This window comes from Cyanistes caeruleus, chromosome 10, assembly GCF_971803275.1.
Source record: "Cyanistes caeruleus chromosome 10, bCyaCae1.hap1.1, whole genome shotgun sequence".
NCBI classification, from domain to species: domain Eukaryota; kingdom Metazoa; phylum Chordata; class Aves; order Passeriformes; family Paridae; genus Cyanistes; species Cyanistes caeruleus.
Window position 1 is genome coordinate 6459254 of NC_141710.1, and position 16339 is coordinate 6475592.

Here is a 16339-nt window from a genome sequence, read left to right on the forward strand (position 1 = left end):
CTGTGGTGTGTATGAAAAGGAAGGTTTGAAAGGAGGACATGCTCTTAATATTTTTACTAAACAGTAGACATCTGAAAAGCAGGAAATCCCCATGGAATTTGTGCCTTTCTCAGAGCTACAAAATTTTTCTTATTTAGGATGCTTCTTTGATACAAAACATTGATATGAAAAAGATAGAAACTAACTAGTCCTTCTCTATCATCATTTGCCAAAGATGCCTAATTCTTGCATTGTGTCTAGTTTAGTTTGAAATATCTTCAGAAGTGAAGTTTAGTCACTGTCAAATAAATGTTTGTCCTCGTTAAATGCTTTACATCATGATTTGTATTCATGGATCTTGTGTCACCATGATAAATCAGAGCCATGATAAAGGACTGAGGCTTGGTTTGGCTTAGAAATACTCTTGACCATAGTGAAGGAAGAACTAAAAAATACGACACAAATGCCCCAAAACTTCCCTCTTTTTTTTTAGACTCTGCCTGCTGAGGCAAAACCAAAAGCCTCACCTTGCTCTTACTTTTAACCCAACAGAGCTATGTGCTGCTTTTTCAGCTGCAGTGTGACAGTTTGTACCATGGGAGGTTCATCTTGCTCAGATGAGCTCCTTGTCCTGCCAGCAAAACACTGTGGAGAAAGAGGTTACTAAATGGGGAAGTTAATTTGTCCAGTCTCGATATTAGGGGTTTTCAGTTCTTACAGAGCACTCTGACCACAGCAGTTAATTTGATCTGTAGCTGCTATGAGTATTTTTGCAGCAACAAGGCTGACATCAGACTATGGACATCCCATTAAGGGGAAAAAAAAAAATCATCTTATTCTTTACTATTATCATAAGAAGCAGCAGAGATAATCTATTGTTTATCACCTCACATGTCTGTCTGCTTAGGAAGCAGTTCCTGAAACAGAGGAACTCTGCTGTAGCCATTCAGTCAGCCTGGAGAGGCTATTGCTGCCGGAAGGAATTCAGAATGGTAAGATGAAGGTGTACCGATGAATATGTATTTGTGTGTTTATATATCGTTACCTGCCAGACTGAGTGGAGTATTAGGAGTTAAGATATTCTAAACTGAAGGGAGAATAAACAAGATGACAGGGTGTAAAGGAAGGTGTAAAGTCCAAGGAAGGCTCTGGGACCTCTCAGGGCTTGCTGAACCTGTGACATTTCTGCTTTTTGGTGAAATAGGAACCCAACTCACCTTTGGCAGGCCTGGCTCCAAAGATCTGACATATAAGTGGTACCACACTTCTTATAGTCAGAAACACAAACCTAGGCTTTGTGCATCATCACCATGCTATGAGCAAAGTGTCTTCTACAACTGCTGCTGGAAAACCGGGAATTTGTAAAAAATTACCAAAGAAGTCATTATATCAATCTCACATTATTAATTTTTTTCCAGGGGAAGTTCAGATTCAGATTAGCTATTAAGAAAAAATTTTCACTGAAAGAGTGGTCAGGCACTGGAATAAGTTGCCCAGGGTGGTGGTGGAGTCACCATCTTGGGATGTGTTGAAGAGGTGTCTGAATGTGGCACCTGTGGCTATGGTTTAGGGGTAGTTCTGGTGGTGCTGGATTGGACTACATGATTTTGAAGGTCTCTTCCAACCTTGATGATTCTGTGTGAAAAATATTGGCTGATCTTCTATGGATAGTACATTTTCTGGGTGAGGAAAGCTGGGGGCACTCACAGATTGTGTATTTGTGTGGCAGGTATTATTATTATTATTATTATTATTATTATTATTATTATTAATAATAATAATAATAATAATAATAATAATAATAATAATAATAATAATAATAATAATAATAATAATAATGTTGTTGTATCCCATACATCCCATGTGAGATGGGCAGGAGCAGAAACTGCCAGTTTCAGTCAGAAACATTCTATATTCTGCATCAGTGATGCAATTCCTTTCTGATAGTTTGTTCATTTGTTTCCATTCACTTGGCTTCATTTCTGCTCTGTTCCTTCTCTTGTAGTAACCCCAGGCTATCACTGTCACTTTCTGGAGCCGCTCCCTAGAACAGATTCCTCAAATAAATCTATATATTAGTTTTAAAACCCTATTACAGGCAGAAAACAAAGCGTAAAGGGTAATATTACATTAGCCTTTTCCAGTGTCTTTATCCAGTTACCGAATTTCGGTGTCTTCTACTCATCCCAACATGTCTCGATGGTTTGGAACCATAATGACTTCTTTCTGCACCACCCACAGGTGATGCTGGGCTTCGGGCGCCTGCAGGCCCTGTACCGCAGCCGGCAGCTGGCTCAGCGCTACGAGGCCACCCGGGCTCGGATCATCAGGTTCCAGGCCATGTGCCGAGGTTACCTGGTGCGCCAGAAGGTGGCAGAGCAGAAGAAAGCCGCGTGTGTCATACAGGCATATGCCAGGGGCATGTTCGCTCGCCAAACCTACCGGAGGATAAAGGGGGAGGTAATGCTCACAGATACCTTGTGAACACATTGTTTCTATGAAATTCCAATAGAGATTTTATCACCAGAAAGTGTTGTCTTAACATAGGATTGGGTGTGGATATTAATTTTTGGGGTATTTTATTTTTAACTCTTGCCAAGTGCAAAAGCAGAATGTTAAGCAGACTGATCTTGTTTACATTTGCTTTATGTGATTGTTATCATGGATCAAAACTTCACTGGCACAGCTGCAGTGGCTTTGACAGAAGGGAGAAAAGATAAGATCTGTGTGTATCAGGCAGTCCTTCAAGGGGAGACCAATTTCTATAGCAGGGTCTGATAATGGTGCTCAGGGATCCATTCAGAAGGGAATCCCAATGCAGAGTTTCTTGGTAGGTGCTACCAGCCCTTGGCAATCCATAGCACATGAGAGGCCTCTCCCTGATCTCCTTTTTCTACTAATGCTACACAAACAGGACAAAGCCAGTTTGCAGGTTTCTGCCTGTGGCCTGTTCCCTAAAATATCAAATCTTGAACAAAGCCCCTGTTGGGACCAAGTCCTGTGGTAGACAGTTTGTTTAAGGCAGAAGGGAGTTGGCTCAGCAGCTGTACAAACAGTCACAGAATAGTCCTGTTGTCCACAGAATAAGCTGGAAGCCAGGAATATCCACTTGAAAGAAGAGAAACATCTCATCCAAGTCCTGGGACCACTGAAAGCAGGGGAAGAAGCTATGAGATTACAAAAGGTAGGTATGCTGGTGGAGAAACACTGGCCAGCGTTACCCAGCTCACACCTGCAGACTTGCTTAAACCTCTGAGCACTGCTGCATTTAAAGAATTTATTTATTTATGCTGTACTTAGAGAAGACATAGTTGTAACCCCGTTTGTAATGATGCTTTGAAAATATAACAAGGCAAACACATACACATTTCTGATTACAGCCTAAGCTGGCACTTTAGCCAAACATGCCCAATGCTATTACAAGTCTCCTGACACAAAACATTTTAAAATTTTAAATATTGTGGGGTTTTCTGCTGTTAGAAATTCTGTGTTTTTCCTGTATTATCTCTTGTTGATTAAATTCTTCAACAATTGCACATCATTATCAATAGGCCAACAGTCCATAAAGACAGCTCTAAGAGCAGGGCCCTGCTGCTGATGTGCCAGGTCTTTGTGATTGCTTGACACAAGCAACATTTGACTTCCTGTTTCAACACTGCACTGGCAGAGCTGGACCTCACAGTCACATACCTTTGTAAAATTATTTCATCTCCATACCCCCTCACTCCAGCAGAATGATGTTCATTCATGATGTTCAAGTCATGCCTATTTCTGTGTTTAAAGGAACTGTCAACTCAGGAGAGAGAGGAGGCAGAAGCAAGACAAAGGAGGAACGTGCTTGCCAATAAACCAACAAATCTTGATGTTATCAGTGACCAAGAAATGGTGGACAAAATTTTTGGGTTTTTACCTTCTGTGATTGGAGGCCAAGAAGGACAGGCTCCTCTGGGTTTTGAGGTACAGAGCTGCAGACTGGTAATGGGTCATGCTTATCCCTTGTGTAAGCCCACTGACTGTTGGAATTCCATCAGTGCTCAGTTCTGTTTAATGAACTTCTGTACAGTGAAAGAATCCCCCGAATTAATCATCCAGTCACTAAGGCATCTCTTGCAGATGTGAGTTCACAAAAGTTTCTAGTCATGTGCAGTTTAGGGACTGTATAGCTTCAAACTGCACATTTGTTTCTTTGGCATAGCCAAACAGTGCCACCCTCTGCATTTTGGCACTGACCTCGTGTTCTGCTGACAGTGCTCTCTATTTTCTGCCTGTAACAAGCTGAAAGTTCATGACCCAAGTTATACCATATTCTTGAAAGCAAAATTTGTGATATACTTGTCCTGATAGCAGTGGAGGTTGGAATTTCGTAGGAGGAGATGGGCAGAATAGAATGGTATGGATAAGTACAGGATGTGAACAGTAACACCTGGATTTTCTATCAGCAATATTCTTGCTGAGGACCAAGACAGGAAGACCATATGGAATGGATGCATCTCAGAAGGACAAGCTCTGAGTCCAAATGACCTGTTGTTAACAGCTCTAAATGGCTTTAGGGTTAGTTGGAAAGGCAAATTCTGGAAGACATATGGCCAAGGGAAAAAAAAGCAAAACCAAACATAAGAACATCAGAGTTCAGTAAAAGAAAATATGCTTCTTTCTTGTGTTCTGCACAGGACTTGGAAACAAAGCCTAACAAGCTGGAGGAAGTGGACCTGGACATGGTTCCCATGAGTTTGGAGCTAGAAGAGGAAGCACATGGTTTGGAAGAGTACACCTTCCCCAAGTTTGCAGCTACTTATTTCCAGGGGTCTTCTACACATACACATATTCGGAGACAGCTGCGGCACCCACTACTCTACCATGATGACAAGGACAACGTCCTGGTATCTTGCTCCTTGTTGTTCATGTTGAACCTGCTCTCTCCACAGCCCTGGCTGTACAGGTCCCCTCATCCTTGGGTCCTGGTTCTGGCACAGCCCTGGGAACCAGAGATGCCAGAGCCAAGGAGATAGAGCTCCAGAGGCCTATAAGCATTTTTTGGCATTTTGCTGGCAGGCACTTCACACAAACACCTGCCCAACACAGGATCTCTGGCCACCTTTGTTCTTGCCCAAAGAGAGTGTTTAGTGGTGTGTTTTGACTTCTCCTGACAATCTTTGGGGTCAGAAATGGACTGGAGAGAAAAAGCATGAGAGCTTATCCATCTCTCTGCTCTTGTTTGGGTTGCTGGTTTATTAGATAGGACAGAAGGGGGAGCCAGGTCTTCAATATCCCATTGAACCAGAGGGGGATTGAGGAGGGTGTTTTCCTTGATTCTAAGCAGCCTGGCAGAATGAAGGACCCTGTGCATCAAGAACTTTGCTGTTACTTGGCTTTCTAGTTCTGGGCATGAAGGGTCTTGGCAGACTCCACTCCACTGCTTATCTGTTCAGGTCAGCAAATGCAGAGCGCAGTTCAGCCAAGGCTTCTCCACCTCCCTCCAGCCACAGAACACCTCCAAGGTGCCAGTAAAGGGAATGGTGAGGGCTCAGCAATCACAGAGTTCTGACCTTCCCACCAGAGCTGTACCCTATTCCTTTAGCAGGAAAGTGTTGTGTGTTGCTGTCTTGTTGTTTGGTATGAAACTAAACTCTTTGTGTAGGTAACTAAAGGAAATGGGAATTTTAACAATTTGGACTGGGTAAAGGAAGAAAATGCTCTTAATCTAAACAGGCAGAAATGGAGCCATTGGTCTGGTTGCCACTGTCTGATTGTGCTTTCTGCTACTACAGGCTTCTCTAGCTGTGTGGGTGATCATCCTGAGGTTCATGGGGGACCTGCCAGAGCCACCAATGTTTGCCAAGAGTGCCACCACCAAGAGCAGCTCCGTGATGACACAGATATATGACACACTTGGCAGGAAAAACCAGGTCCAGTTGAGGACTGACAGCCCAAATATGGTGAGACAAGCAGGCTAGGTTTGTGTTTTCATTTGCTTCCCTTGGTTTCTGTGCTGTTCTACCAAGAGTGAATAAAGCAAAGGAATTCTTTCATGCTACTGTACTTGAAATGCTGCAAGTGCAAAAGGGCACAAGTCAGTCCCAGCAGGACACTCAGCTCCTTCTGGCAGGAGAGAAAAAAACAAAAATACCCTCACTTGAGCATCTTTCTGTCCTTAATGAATCATTCTTGCTGTGTATCAAACTGATTTCCTATAATGGTAATGTGTATTGCAGAGGGAAGGCAGAAGGGATAACAAGATTTCTAAGGGGATTTCATCTCTGAAACTGAAACGGTCATCCAAGCTGACAGGGAAGGTAAGAGGTGGAAATAAATTGCTTCCCTTTCTTCTTGCCTGAAACCCTGACTTCAGCTTCTGACAGATGTTATCTGAGCAACCTCCCAGCTGAGAACTTGTTTGCCTGCCAAGCCAGGGCAGCCCTTTGTGGGATACCTGGGGCAGTGTTCTTTGGAAACGATCCCCATGTGTACTGGTGTCATCTGTTGTCTGGCAGACAACACAGGGAGAAATTTATTACTGAGAATTGTTGGCATTACAGAACAGCTTGCACTGAGCACAGAGGCCTGAGCAGACTGAGAACCATGTGCTTAGGGCTGTACAGGACAGTACAAGAAAGTTCTCCTAGCCAGAGATAATGCTGTAACAGCACATTTAATGAGTTACCTTGAGAGAGAAGGGGGCAATATGGCCTGGTTCTCCTGCACTGAGCAGGAAGAGTTTTAGCCAGAAATATAGAGAAGGAATGTCTCATTTATGAGAAAAGCTGCCTGCAAGAGAGATTTCTAGAGCACTCTGGGGTTCTACTCTGTTTCTTTCAGGTGGCAGATCAGCTACGAAATGGAGAAGAAGCTTTCCAAGAGGACGTCTCGATCTCTCAGAGACCTATGTCCAACCTAGAAAAAGTACACTTCATTATTGGCAATGCAATTCTGCGTCCTGCCATCAGGTAGGAAATTTGTACCTCCTTCTCCTAGGGCCAGGTGCCCATTACATCAAGGAAATCCAGCATCCTTTTTCCACAGCCCTGGAGAATGACTCCTTTACTGCCTCTTCTGGTATTTTCATGCTGCACTTTAGGCCAGCTGACTCTATGTATGGCTTTCTGAATATCCCACAGGTATGGAAAGGGGCAGAGCTCAGGGCTGTGACACAATAACACTTGAAGGTGGAGCACTGCCCTAGAATGAGGGAGAAGAGTCACTCAGAGGAGTAAGAAATACGGAGTTAGTGTATATTAGGTGGATGAAAGGATTCCCAATAGCCTCTTTTTGAGCACTCAAACAATGTCCCCACATCAGAGATGGCTGATGGTCTGGATTGCTGAGTGTATCAGACACAAAGGAGAAATCCTGGCCACAAGCAGTCTGAGGCTGGACCTCAGGCCAAGCATGGTGTGACGATAAGGCAGAAGCTCCTTGATTCTGACCTGACCCCATGAATCCTCTCCTTTGTTTTATCCTAAGCACTTTTCTGTAACAGAGCCCACAGATACAGCCTGTGCCCTGACCTCAGTCATGGGCTGCATTCCTTTCTCCACAGTCACTTTGTTTCAGTCAAGACACTCCCTAAAGCAGATGCTCAGCTGGCAAAAATCGCATTCAATCCATATATTATAATAGCCACAGGTGAAGTTCCTGTACTTCAGTGCAGGTACAGTACTTTCAGTTTGTGTTTCATCAAATGTCCTATCAGGGAACAAAAACCTCCAACTTATGTCCTCTCACATCAGATTTGACAAATGTGTGTTCCAAGAGTCTAGAAAAAATTAAGATGATTTTTTAATAACAGTTTTATTTGTATGCAGATTTTTGCATCTGTATCCCTTAGGTCCTTGCTGCAGGTAACTTGCATTTTCAGAAGCTTACTCTGAAGTGCTCCTTCTTCCATTTCTGTACAAGATTCACTCCAAGTTTGTATATAAGTATAAATAAAATATATAAATATGTAAATATGTAAATATATACATATATAGATATAAAATCAAGCAGGGTGTCCCCCCCATCCTTATCCCCAAATCCACCTACAAGCAGACAGACAAGAGCCATGAGCTACAGCCCACATGCTGTAGAGCTCAGAGCAAGTTACACCTCTAGACTCTTGGACAGCAATGCCATTTCACACCTAAATGACTCAGCAGTTGTTTTTCCTGCACAGCCCCCTGCTTCTCACAGAAGTTAATTCAGCATGGGAATTGCACTTGAGCTGCTTGAGTAAGAAGGGGTGGCAGAAGGCCCTAAGTGTGCCTGGATCCTTTTCCATAACGAAGCTATTTCCTGTGGTGCATTAGGGTGCTAGCCTAGCTATTGTGATTGAACCTAGCTCAGATCTACTTCATCATGCTGCAATCCTGCCAAGCTTGCAGTCAAAACTTAGCCAAAGACAGTTCAGACAGTGAATTATCTGTTGCTCTCACATGTTTTGTTACAGAGATGAGATTTATTGCCAGATTTGCAAACAACTCACTGAAAACAGCAACAGGAACAGCTATGCTCGTGGCTGGATCCTTCTGTCACTTTGCCTTGGCTGCTTTCCTCCTTCAGACACATTTGTGAAGGTACACTGCTAACCTTTCCTACAGCAGCTCACACGCCTCATACTGAGCTGATATTTTGATCTTTTGATGCTGACAGCCACATAAAATATTTGGCTTCCAGAGCAGCTAGTGCTGTGGTTTCAGCAGAAACTTTCTCATCTCATATGCTTATCTGGGAATTTAAATAAATTCTTGTTCCATTCACATTTAATTTTTTCATTACATCTCATACGGTCTGGATTCTGTAATTCATCACAGCTGTCATTTTAGATCTATAATCTGCAAGGGATCTGGCAAATTTTAACCTCTCCAATTCTGCCTTTCCAGCCAAAGACAACCAAAAGGTGTCTCCAGTTACAATCTTAGTGATTAAATACATTCAGGAGGCCAGTATAAAATCATACCCCCAAGTTTTATCAGTTATTACCCTATATATCTAAACCCAAAAAAGTACAAAACTAAGTGTCTCAAGCCTCCTTTTTGAAGACATTAATTCCAACCCTAATCTTTAATATTTTCTGGTGAGCTTAAAGCTAATGGATCACTCTAATCTAGTGTGTTAGCTGAAGAAGGTTTTTAATGTTTTCTGTGGATTAATGTTTCCTAACTCCTTCTGCTCTGTGCATGTAGTACCTGTTGAACTTCATCCACCATGGGCCCACAGGCTATGCTCCATACTGTGCTGAGCGTCTGAGGCGCACCTACAGCAATGGGGCCCGGACTGAACCTCCCAGCTGGCTGGAACTTCAGGTAGCAACTCCCTTTTGGCTTAATTATATTGATCTGGGACATTTTATACTGTTTTTTGTAAGTATACTACTTACTTTGTAGTTATGCTACATTCACTAACCTATAATAGCAGACATTCCTAAATCAAATCATGGAAATCAATTGCACAAGGAGACTGAAGACCAGCCACCTTGGTCTGGGCAGTTCCTTGGATACACCTCTTGTGGCTATTCAGTTACCCTGAATGCAGAAGAGCGGCAGCAGATGATTTGCAGGGAGATACCTCCATCCACTCAGGAACCACAGGCCAGGAACAACCTCCTGAGGAAAACTCTTACTACCACTTTTGGAAAGAACTGAGCAAAGATTATGCTTTTAAAATGAAAGGAAGAAGGGACTACGATGGTACTATATTGCTATATATCTCCACTTCCTTTAAATGTCACCCTAGTAATTAAAAATTACATCCCCTCCCCTTTTAAGTTAAGACCTGAGTTCAATTCCTCCCTAAATTTCAGGGACCCTATTGCTTAACACAAATCTTCCTGGGCACTGTACCTGCTACAGGCCATCTCTCCGCTGATGCATGTAAGGCTGTTCCCAAAAGTCATCAAGACAAATGTGGCTCATGAGAAGTCTATCAGTCAGCACTGTTATGTGATTATCAGCTCATGTGATTACCAGATTATCCTGAGCTGTGTGGAGGAGAAAACAGAAGTCCAGTGCTGCTCCAGGGATGTAATTTTTATTTATGACTCACCATACTTTGAAGAAACTGTGTGGGTGTTAGAGAGTCACTTAAAGATTGTTGTACAGGTTATACAGGGTGTGGAGCTCCTAAAACTAAATGCCTTCTTCATTCTTCAGCAGAAAGTAAGGTTTGTCCATAATTTTTTCTCTCATTTAATTCTGACTTACAGGCAACAAAGCAGAAGAAACCCATTATGTTTAATGTCACCCTGATGAATGGCCAAAGTATCACTATCCCTGCAGATTCTGCTTCCACTGCCAAAGAGATCTGTCAGTTCATAGCAGATAAAACCAAACTTAAGGATGTCTTTGGATTTTCGCTCTACATTGCTGTGTTTGATAAGGTAAAGTGTAGAAAAATAGAATGAAAACTCCCTTCTCCTTCTGTAGAGTTGCTGCTGCCCACTCAGCCTCACTGAGGACTCCTGAATTCTGGAACACTCTCAACTCAGTCCTGCACTGAAACCAAATTGGTTCTGAATCCCAGCTGGATCTCAAGACCTGATAATCCTGACTTTCTGTTGGCTCATAACTCAGCAATTCTTGCTGCAGCCCTGTAAGGTTTTCTTTGCCACATAGGTGACTGCTAAAAATACATCCACTTACCACATACAGCTTCCATATTCATCTGCTTACCTTTTTGGAGTTTTTCTTGCTGTCAGGAGGTCAGGAGCTTTGTGTTTATTGTCCTTCAGGCAGAGCCAGAGCAGGCATGGCAGTAAATGCAGTGTCCCTTTGCGGCAGGTCTGGTCGCTGGGCGGGGGCCGAGACCACGTCCTGGATGCCATCTCTCAGTGTGAGCAGCTGGTGAAGGAGCGGGGCACACACGAACGCCACGCACCCTGGCGCCTCTACTTCCGCAAGGAAATCTTCACCCCCTGGCACAACTCCCGGGAGGATCCTGTCAGCACTGATCTCATTTACCACCAAGTCATCCGTGGCATTCGATTTGGGGAGTACCGCTGTGAGAAGGTGGGTCTCCTGATTCATCCTCCTAAAGAGACAAAACTGTATCAATGCTTCCCACATGAAAAAGCAGGAATATGAACTGAGTTTGTAGTGAGTGTGAGCAACCCTTCCCTTCTTAATGAACAATTCCTGTCCAGGTGATTGTGCCAGCTGTCACACTGGCAGTTCTAATTAATACTTTCTCCTTCCCCACAACTTTCAGTTCACATGGGAATTTGGAGGCATGTCCAAAGGAGTAGATTGGGTTGTACTTTAAAATATCTTTGCTAATAATCTCTCTAATGTTAAGATTATGTGAAGTTCATCCCTCCTTATGCTGGGTGACTGTTAAGGGTTATACAGACAAAAATTGAGAAAACCCCATTCCTAAATGATTCAAAGGTTGAAAGAGGCTATCTAGCCTTTGTGACATCCTTCTAGGCCTCTTTTTATGGATTAATTGTTTCAGGAAGAAGATTTGGTGGAGATAGGTGCAAAATATTGTTATATCCAATTTGGAGATACCATCCACAATGAACTTGTGCAGAAGGTGCTCCATGACTGTATCCCAGTAAAACAGCTGAAGTCCAAGCCCCTGGAAAAGTGGGTGAGCCTTATAACCTATGCACACGCTAAGGTAAGAGCTTTGTTGGCCACTGTTGGGTAACCACTCTTGAGCACCAGCTCCTGCTTCTTTCACCATTTTCATTTATGTATAGTCTATAGGGGAAGATGGAAAAACAGCTTAGTTTGTAGATCCCAAATAGCTCATTAGGTCTAGGGCAGCAGAAAACCTTTCCATTCACACTTCTGTATGAAGAGCAAGGGGGAAGAATGAAAAAGTACATTTAAATCTCTGAATAGAGTAGCTTTTGAGGTTCTATTTTCCATCTGACAACCAAGTCAGGATGGGCTTGGGATGGAATAGTGGTTTTGATCTAGAAATGGATTACCAGAGTTATTTCTATGGCATCCAAGGTATGTTAGACTCTGAACAGGTCAGTGGAGATTTGAGGGAAATTTGGAATCCAGATGCCTGTGGGCACTCTTAGCTGCATGTGGTTCCCTGGAGACCATTCCTGATTTACTTTCTCCAAGTTCCCTTGATACCAGTAACAGCAGAGGATTGTTGGGATCTCTGGGATTGGGCTTGTTCTTTATTGTCTGCAGATCATGCAAACCAGATTTTACTGAGAAAACCTTGGTTATGTTATTTTCCTGCAGGCCCCATATACACAGGACCATCTCTCCTCTCAGACTGTGAAGGAGCAACTTGTAGATTTTGCTCGCTTTCAGTGGCCTTTGCTTTTTTCCAGATTCTTTGAAGTCACTAAGTTTTCAGGTAATACCTGTAGCCTAGGAGTAGAGGACAGATATAAGATCAATAGGAGAAGACTCATATAGCATTGATAAGGATTTTTTTTCTGTATTTTCAGGACCCAGCTTGCCTAAGAACCACTTCATCATTGCTATAAATTGGAAAGGCATCTGCTTCTTGGATGAGTCAGAAAAGCGGTTCCTTGAGCTGACCTTCCCAGAGATAACTGGCATCCACACCAACAGGTGAGGGCCACAGAAAGACAAGACCTGAAGATGGCATCTCTTCCATACTCTGAAAGGGTGTACCTTCTCTGCCACCTCCTTAGGTGATTTGATCTGTGCCTGGAAAGGTGGTTTAGCCTAGGTCTGGGAAACAGAAAGGGAAAACTGAGCAGCCTGTAAAGGAAATACTGAAAGGACTGGATACTTCCAGCTGGTGTAAAGTCATCCTGTTCGGTCAGAAAGGTGTAAGAAGCACAGACAGGCATCGAGACAAGAATGGCCCAAATAACTGACACAGTTAAGCCACTGTCTGCTGTGCATGCTGGCAGTTCACACACTTCCCAGGTGTCATGGACCAAACAGGATCACTGAGAAAAGCAGTTGACCACTGCTTGCCCATGGCACACATCCTTCCATCAGGTCACTTGGATAAAAGGGTCTTACATACACAGAAAAGCTCCCTAAGAGGACTGCTGGAGATTTAATTAGTTGTCAAGTTACTCCAAAAGAAGGGTGTTCTTTTGTCTGTATTTTGCCTATTTGTACAAAACACGGTGAAGTGCAGAGTAAAGCTGAACCACTTCAGTCCTTCACACCTACCAGCTCACGGGAAGGCAAATTAGGAACTACCAAGATTCACTGTAAGGGAGTTATCTGCAAGGAGGCTGTGTTTACAGATGGGTCTGTAAGTTTTTCAGATGCTCTGGTAACAAATTGTTCAATAATACATAGGGCAGTGAAGTCATTTGGACAGAGTTGCACTCTCATCACCCTTCGTGCCGAGGAGTTTGTTCTGACATCTGTAAACAGTGTTGTCATTGCTGAACTGGTGGTGATGTTCCTGGAAGGACTGAAGAAAAGATCACGATTTGCTGTGGCAATGCATGAGAAAAAATCCCAGGGTAAGTCTCATAACTTTTCTACAGGGTGGGGAAGAAATAATGAAAGAATCCACAGTACTTGTTTGAAGGTGCTCAAAGAGGAGAGGGACAACTTTGCTCCCAGGGGGATGCATCAGCACAGAAATGCCAAGTATAAGGCGTTGGGATTCAGTACCTTTGCACACAAATAACCTTTCCTTCCTCCTTCTCCTCTTTATATATAAATATATTTTATTTAGATAGTATAGCGTCCAGGAGCTCAGTTTGATTATAGTAGAAAGTTGATCTGGGCTCGCTAGGAATACTTCACAGAAGAGTTTCACACAGGCAGTAAATTGGAATTTTCTGTGAAACACAGGTGGCTCAAACAGATATACATGTTTTAAATGTAAACATTAATTGCTTACAGCTACTGAGTCCCTTTCCATGCTTTGCTGCCAGTCTAGACAGAAAGTCAGCATTCATGTGAACCAAATTGAGTTCTGCCATTGCCCTCAGTGGATCAAAGTCAGGGTGTCAGAGGAAACAAGTGAAGTATTATTGGAAAATTAGCCATATTTATACAAATCACTTTCTACTGCAAACTGAATTCAGGCCTTCAAAATACAATTCCCTTGTCTTTCACATTGCAATCCCTCTGCATTTTCTCAGGCTGTCAAGCCTGAACAGTATCCCCTTATTCTGTTTTCCAGAAGATCCTGGCATCCTGTCCTTCAAGAAGGGAGACTTGCTAATCTTCACCGAAGACAAAAGGCTGGATGCAGATTCTGGCTGGATCTGTGCCCAGAATGAAAGGACAGGCAAAACAGGGAATGTATTTTTGGAAGACATCTACATCATTCCTTCCCTCACAAAACCCTCTAGTCAAGTGCTGGTAAGGAAAGCTAAGCACTCCCTGTGAAAAGACTAGAAAAAGATAAAAATGTTAATATGGTTGAATTTATAACTGGACGATAATTGTCCCTCCAAAGTCAGACAAATCCCATACCTCCCATTGAAACAATGCATTTAATTCTGTCCTGTCTGAAAACAAAATTTAACCTAGCCTAGGCACTAAGGAGAAGACTGTAACTGCCTAAAAGCAATGACTAAAAAAAATCCCCAAAATCCAGTCTATTCACCATGGGAGATTTCAGTGCCTGGAACTGGTAGCAATTAATGGGTATGGGTGTGCAGTTGAATTTTCCTGCTTTCACTCTGGGCTTGAGTGGCGATCACATTATGCCTCAAGAGAACCTCTGAGTGCAGCAGGTTACTTAAAGAGAATATGGTCTTTGAGGGAGCCAAAGTTTCTCATTAATGCCTCTGCTAATAATTTTGTCTTCAGTTTTGAAGATTCAGTATATTGGATCCTGTGCTAACAGGTAAAAAGCAGAAAAACTGGTGGCAAAACACACTAGAGAGAAGCAGGTGCATGGTAAAGCAAGTGTTGTGTTATGGATAATCATATACATTTTAATGCCCATTACTATTATGTCTATGTAAACTGCATCTTTGAGTCAACTGTTCTCAGGTCTATCCTGAGTCTCTGGAGATACTGTTTTTGAGACAGAAGGTCTCAGGCAGCATAGAGGACTACCTGCACATATATGCTGAGTAACACCTGACAGTGCGTGCAGAGACCTGTCTCCGTGTGACATCTCTATGTGGCTGTGCTATTCCAGAGTTTGCTGATGATGTCTCCAGACCAGAGGAGGACAGCTTCCCAAAACTCCTTCATGGAGGAACCTGATGAAGAGGATATCAAGGTGAAGCCTTACACCCTGGAGGAGTTCTCCTACGAACACTTCAGGTGAAGCTCTCTGTGTAGAGTATGCCCTAGAAAAGTTCTTGTTGATCAGTAAACCTTAAAGCTTATTATGTAATGGCATCTCCCACTTCTGATTTGGTTTCTTCTTTTTGTTCCCTGTAACTTTGGATATACAGAGATTCTGGCACATGGCCTATTGTATCTTAAGTCTGCAGAAATGCAAAGGGGAGGGTAGAAGAACCCCAGCTGGACTGACCTCTTCTAGTAGGCCCTATTTTTACTTCCCGCCCCTTCTTCAGCACTTACCAACTAGTGAGGATATACATCTCAGGCTTCAGAAAGTAAGGGGAAAATTAGTTTTCTAAAAACTCCTTTTTGCAAGTCTCCTACCTTTTTGATATACAGGAAACTGTATTTCCCTGCTCTTGTTGACTGACAGAATCAAAGGAGATTTGAGATCACTGCCTTGTGAAAGAATAGGTCTAGAGATATTACTTTGCAATAATGACCACCTTTGTTCATAGCAACACTGATCCAGTAATTTTGTATTGCTTGCACTTGTCTTCATTCAGGACTCCTGAGAAGGAATCCATCAGCAAAGCTGTTCTCCAGAAATCCCGTGGGCACAGTCAACTGTGGGCACATTCTAAGGAGCCTCTGAAACAGCCATTGCTGAAGAGAGCATGCACAGATCCTGATCTTCGGGATTTGGCCTGTCAGGCCTTCATTGATATCCTTTCTCTTCTTTCTCTGGGATCTCAGAACACAAAGGGGAAGGGAGAGTTAGCTAGGTCCACTAAACGACCTCTATTCAGATACCTCAGACACCTTACAGGGGATACACTGGCATAAAGATGGAGCAGATCAAATCTGTTTTCCTTGTCTACAGAGGAAACATTCCTATTTCCTCCCAGTACTGGTACTATTTCCTCCACAGCTACTGATAATTATTATAATAATAATAGTAGTAATACTAATACTAATAATACTGATAATACTAATAATACTCATACTAATACTAATAATGTGGCTTTAGGAGTGAGAGAGATTTAGTGCATATGCCCAGAGAAAGCAGCTGCTGGCACAGCCAAGCAGCAACTGCTGCATAGGGGAAGGCAGTAGGGGACAGACAGGGAACATGCTCCAGACCTTCCTCCCAGTATTTGCCACATAGACATCAACAAAGTCACTAACATGTTAGAATCCAGATGAAACTTCCCATTTACCTT

The 16339-nt window shown here is 42.9% G+C and overlaps 2 protein-coding genes across 7 annotated transcripts in view; one reads left to right on the forward strand and one right to left on the reverse strand.

The window, feature by feature from the left end:
* MYO7B (myosin VIIB) overlaps nt 1–16339 on the forward strand; it is a 46171-nt gene that overhangs the window by 17046 nt on the left and 12786 nt on the right. Inside the window, exons 20-38 of the mRNA XM_023933317.2 lie at nt 887–971; nt 2221–2439; nt 3062–3163; nt 3763–3936; nt 4650–4859; nt 5748–5915; nt 6192–6272; nt 6796–6923; nt 8405–8531; nt 9141–9260; nt 10160–10333; nt 10734–10961; nt 11407–11574; nt 12162–12279; nt 12374–12500; nt 13212–13381; nt 14053–14234; nt 15025–15152; nt 15683–15840. Coding sequence (XP_023789085.2) covers nt 887–971; nt 2221–2439; nt 3062–3163; nt 3763–3936; nt 4650–4859; nt 5748–5915; nt 6192–6272; nt 6796–6923; nt 8405–8531; nt 9141–9260; nt 10160–10333; nt 10734–10961; nt 11407–11574; nt 12162–12279; nt 12374–12500; nt 13212–13381; nt 14053–14234; nt 15025–15152; nt 15683–15840 — 2867 coding nt within the window. The remainder of the gene's footprint in view (nt 1–886; nt 972–2220; nt 2440–3061; nt 3164–3762; nt 3937–4649; nt 4860–5747; nt 5916–6191; nt 6273–6795; nt 6924–8404; nt 8532–9140; nt 9261–10159; nt 10334–10733; nt 10962–11406; nt 11575–12161; nt 12280–12373; nt 12501–13211; nt 13382–14052; nt 14235–15024; nt 15153–15682; nt 15841–16339) is intronic.
* Nucleotides 10626–16339, reverse strand: part of LIMS2 (LIM zinc finger domain containing 2) — a 51894-nt gene continuing 46180 nt past the window's right edge. For 5 of the 6 annotated variants that reach the window (XM_086844526.1, XM_086844529.1, XM_086844536.1 and 2 more), the window contains one exon: nt 10626–10983. The gene's annotated coding sequence lies outside the window, so the exon portion shown is untranslated. Of the gene's footprint in view, nt 10984–13520; nt 15089–16339 lie in introns of those variants that run through there. The other variant, XM_086844530.1, reaches the window with a different exon arrangement.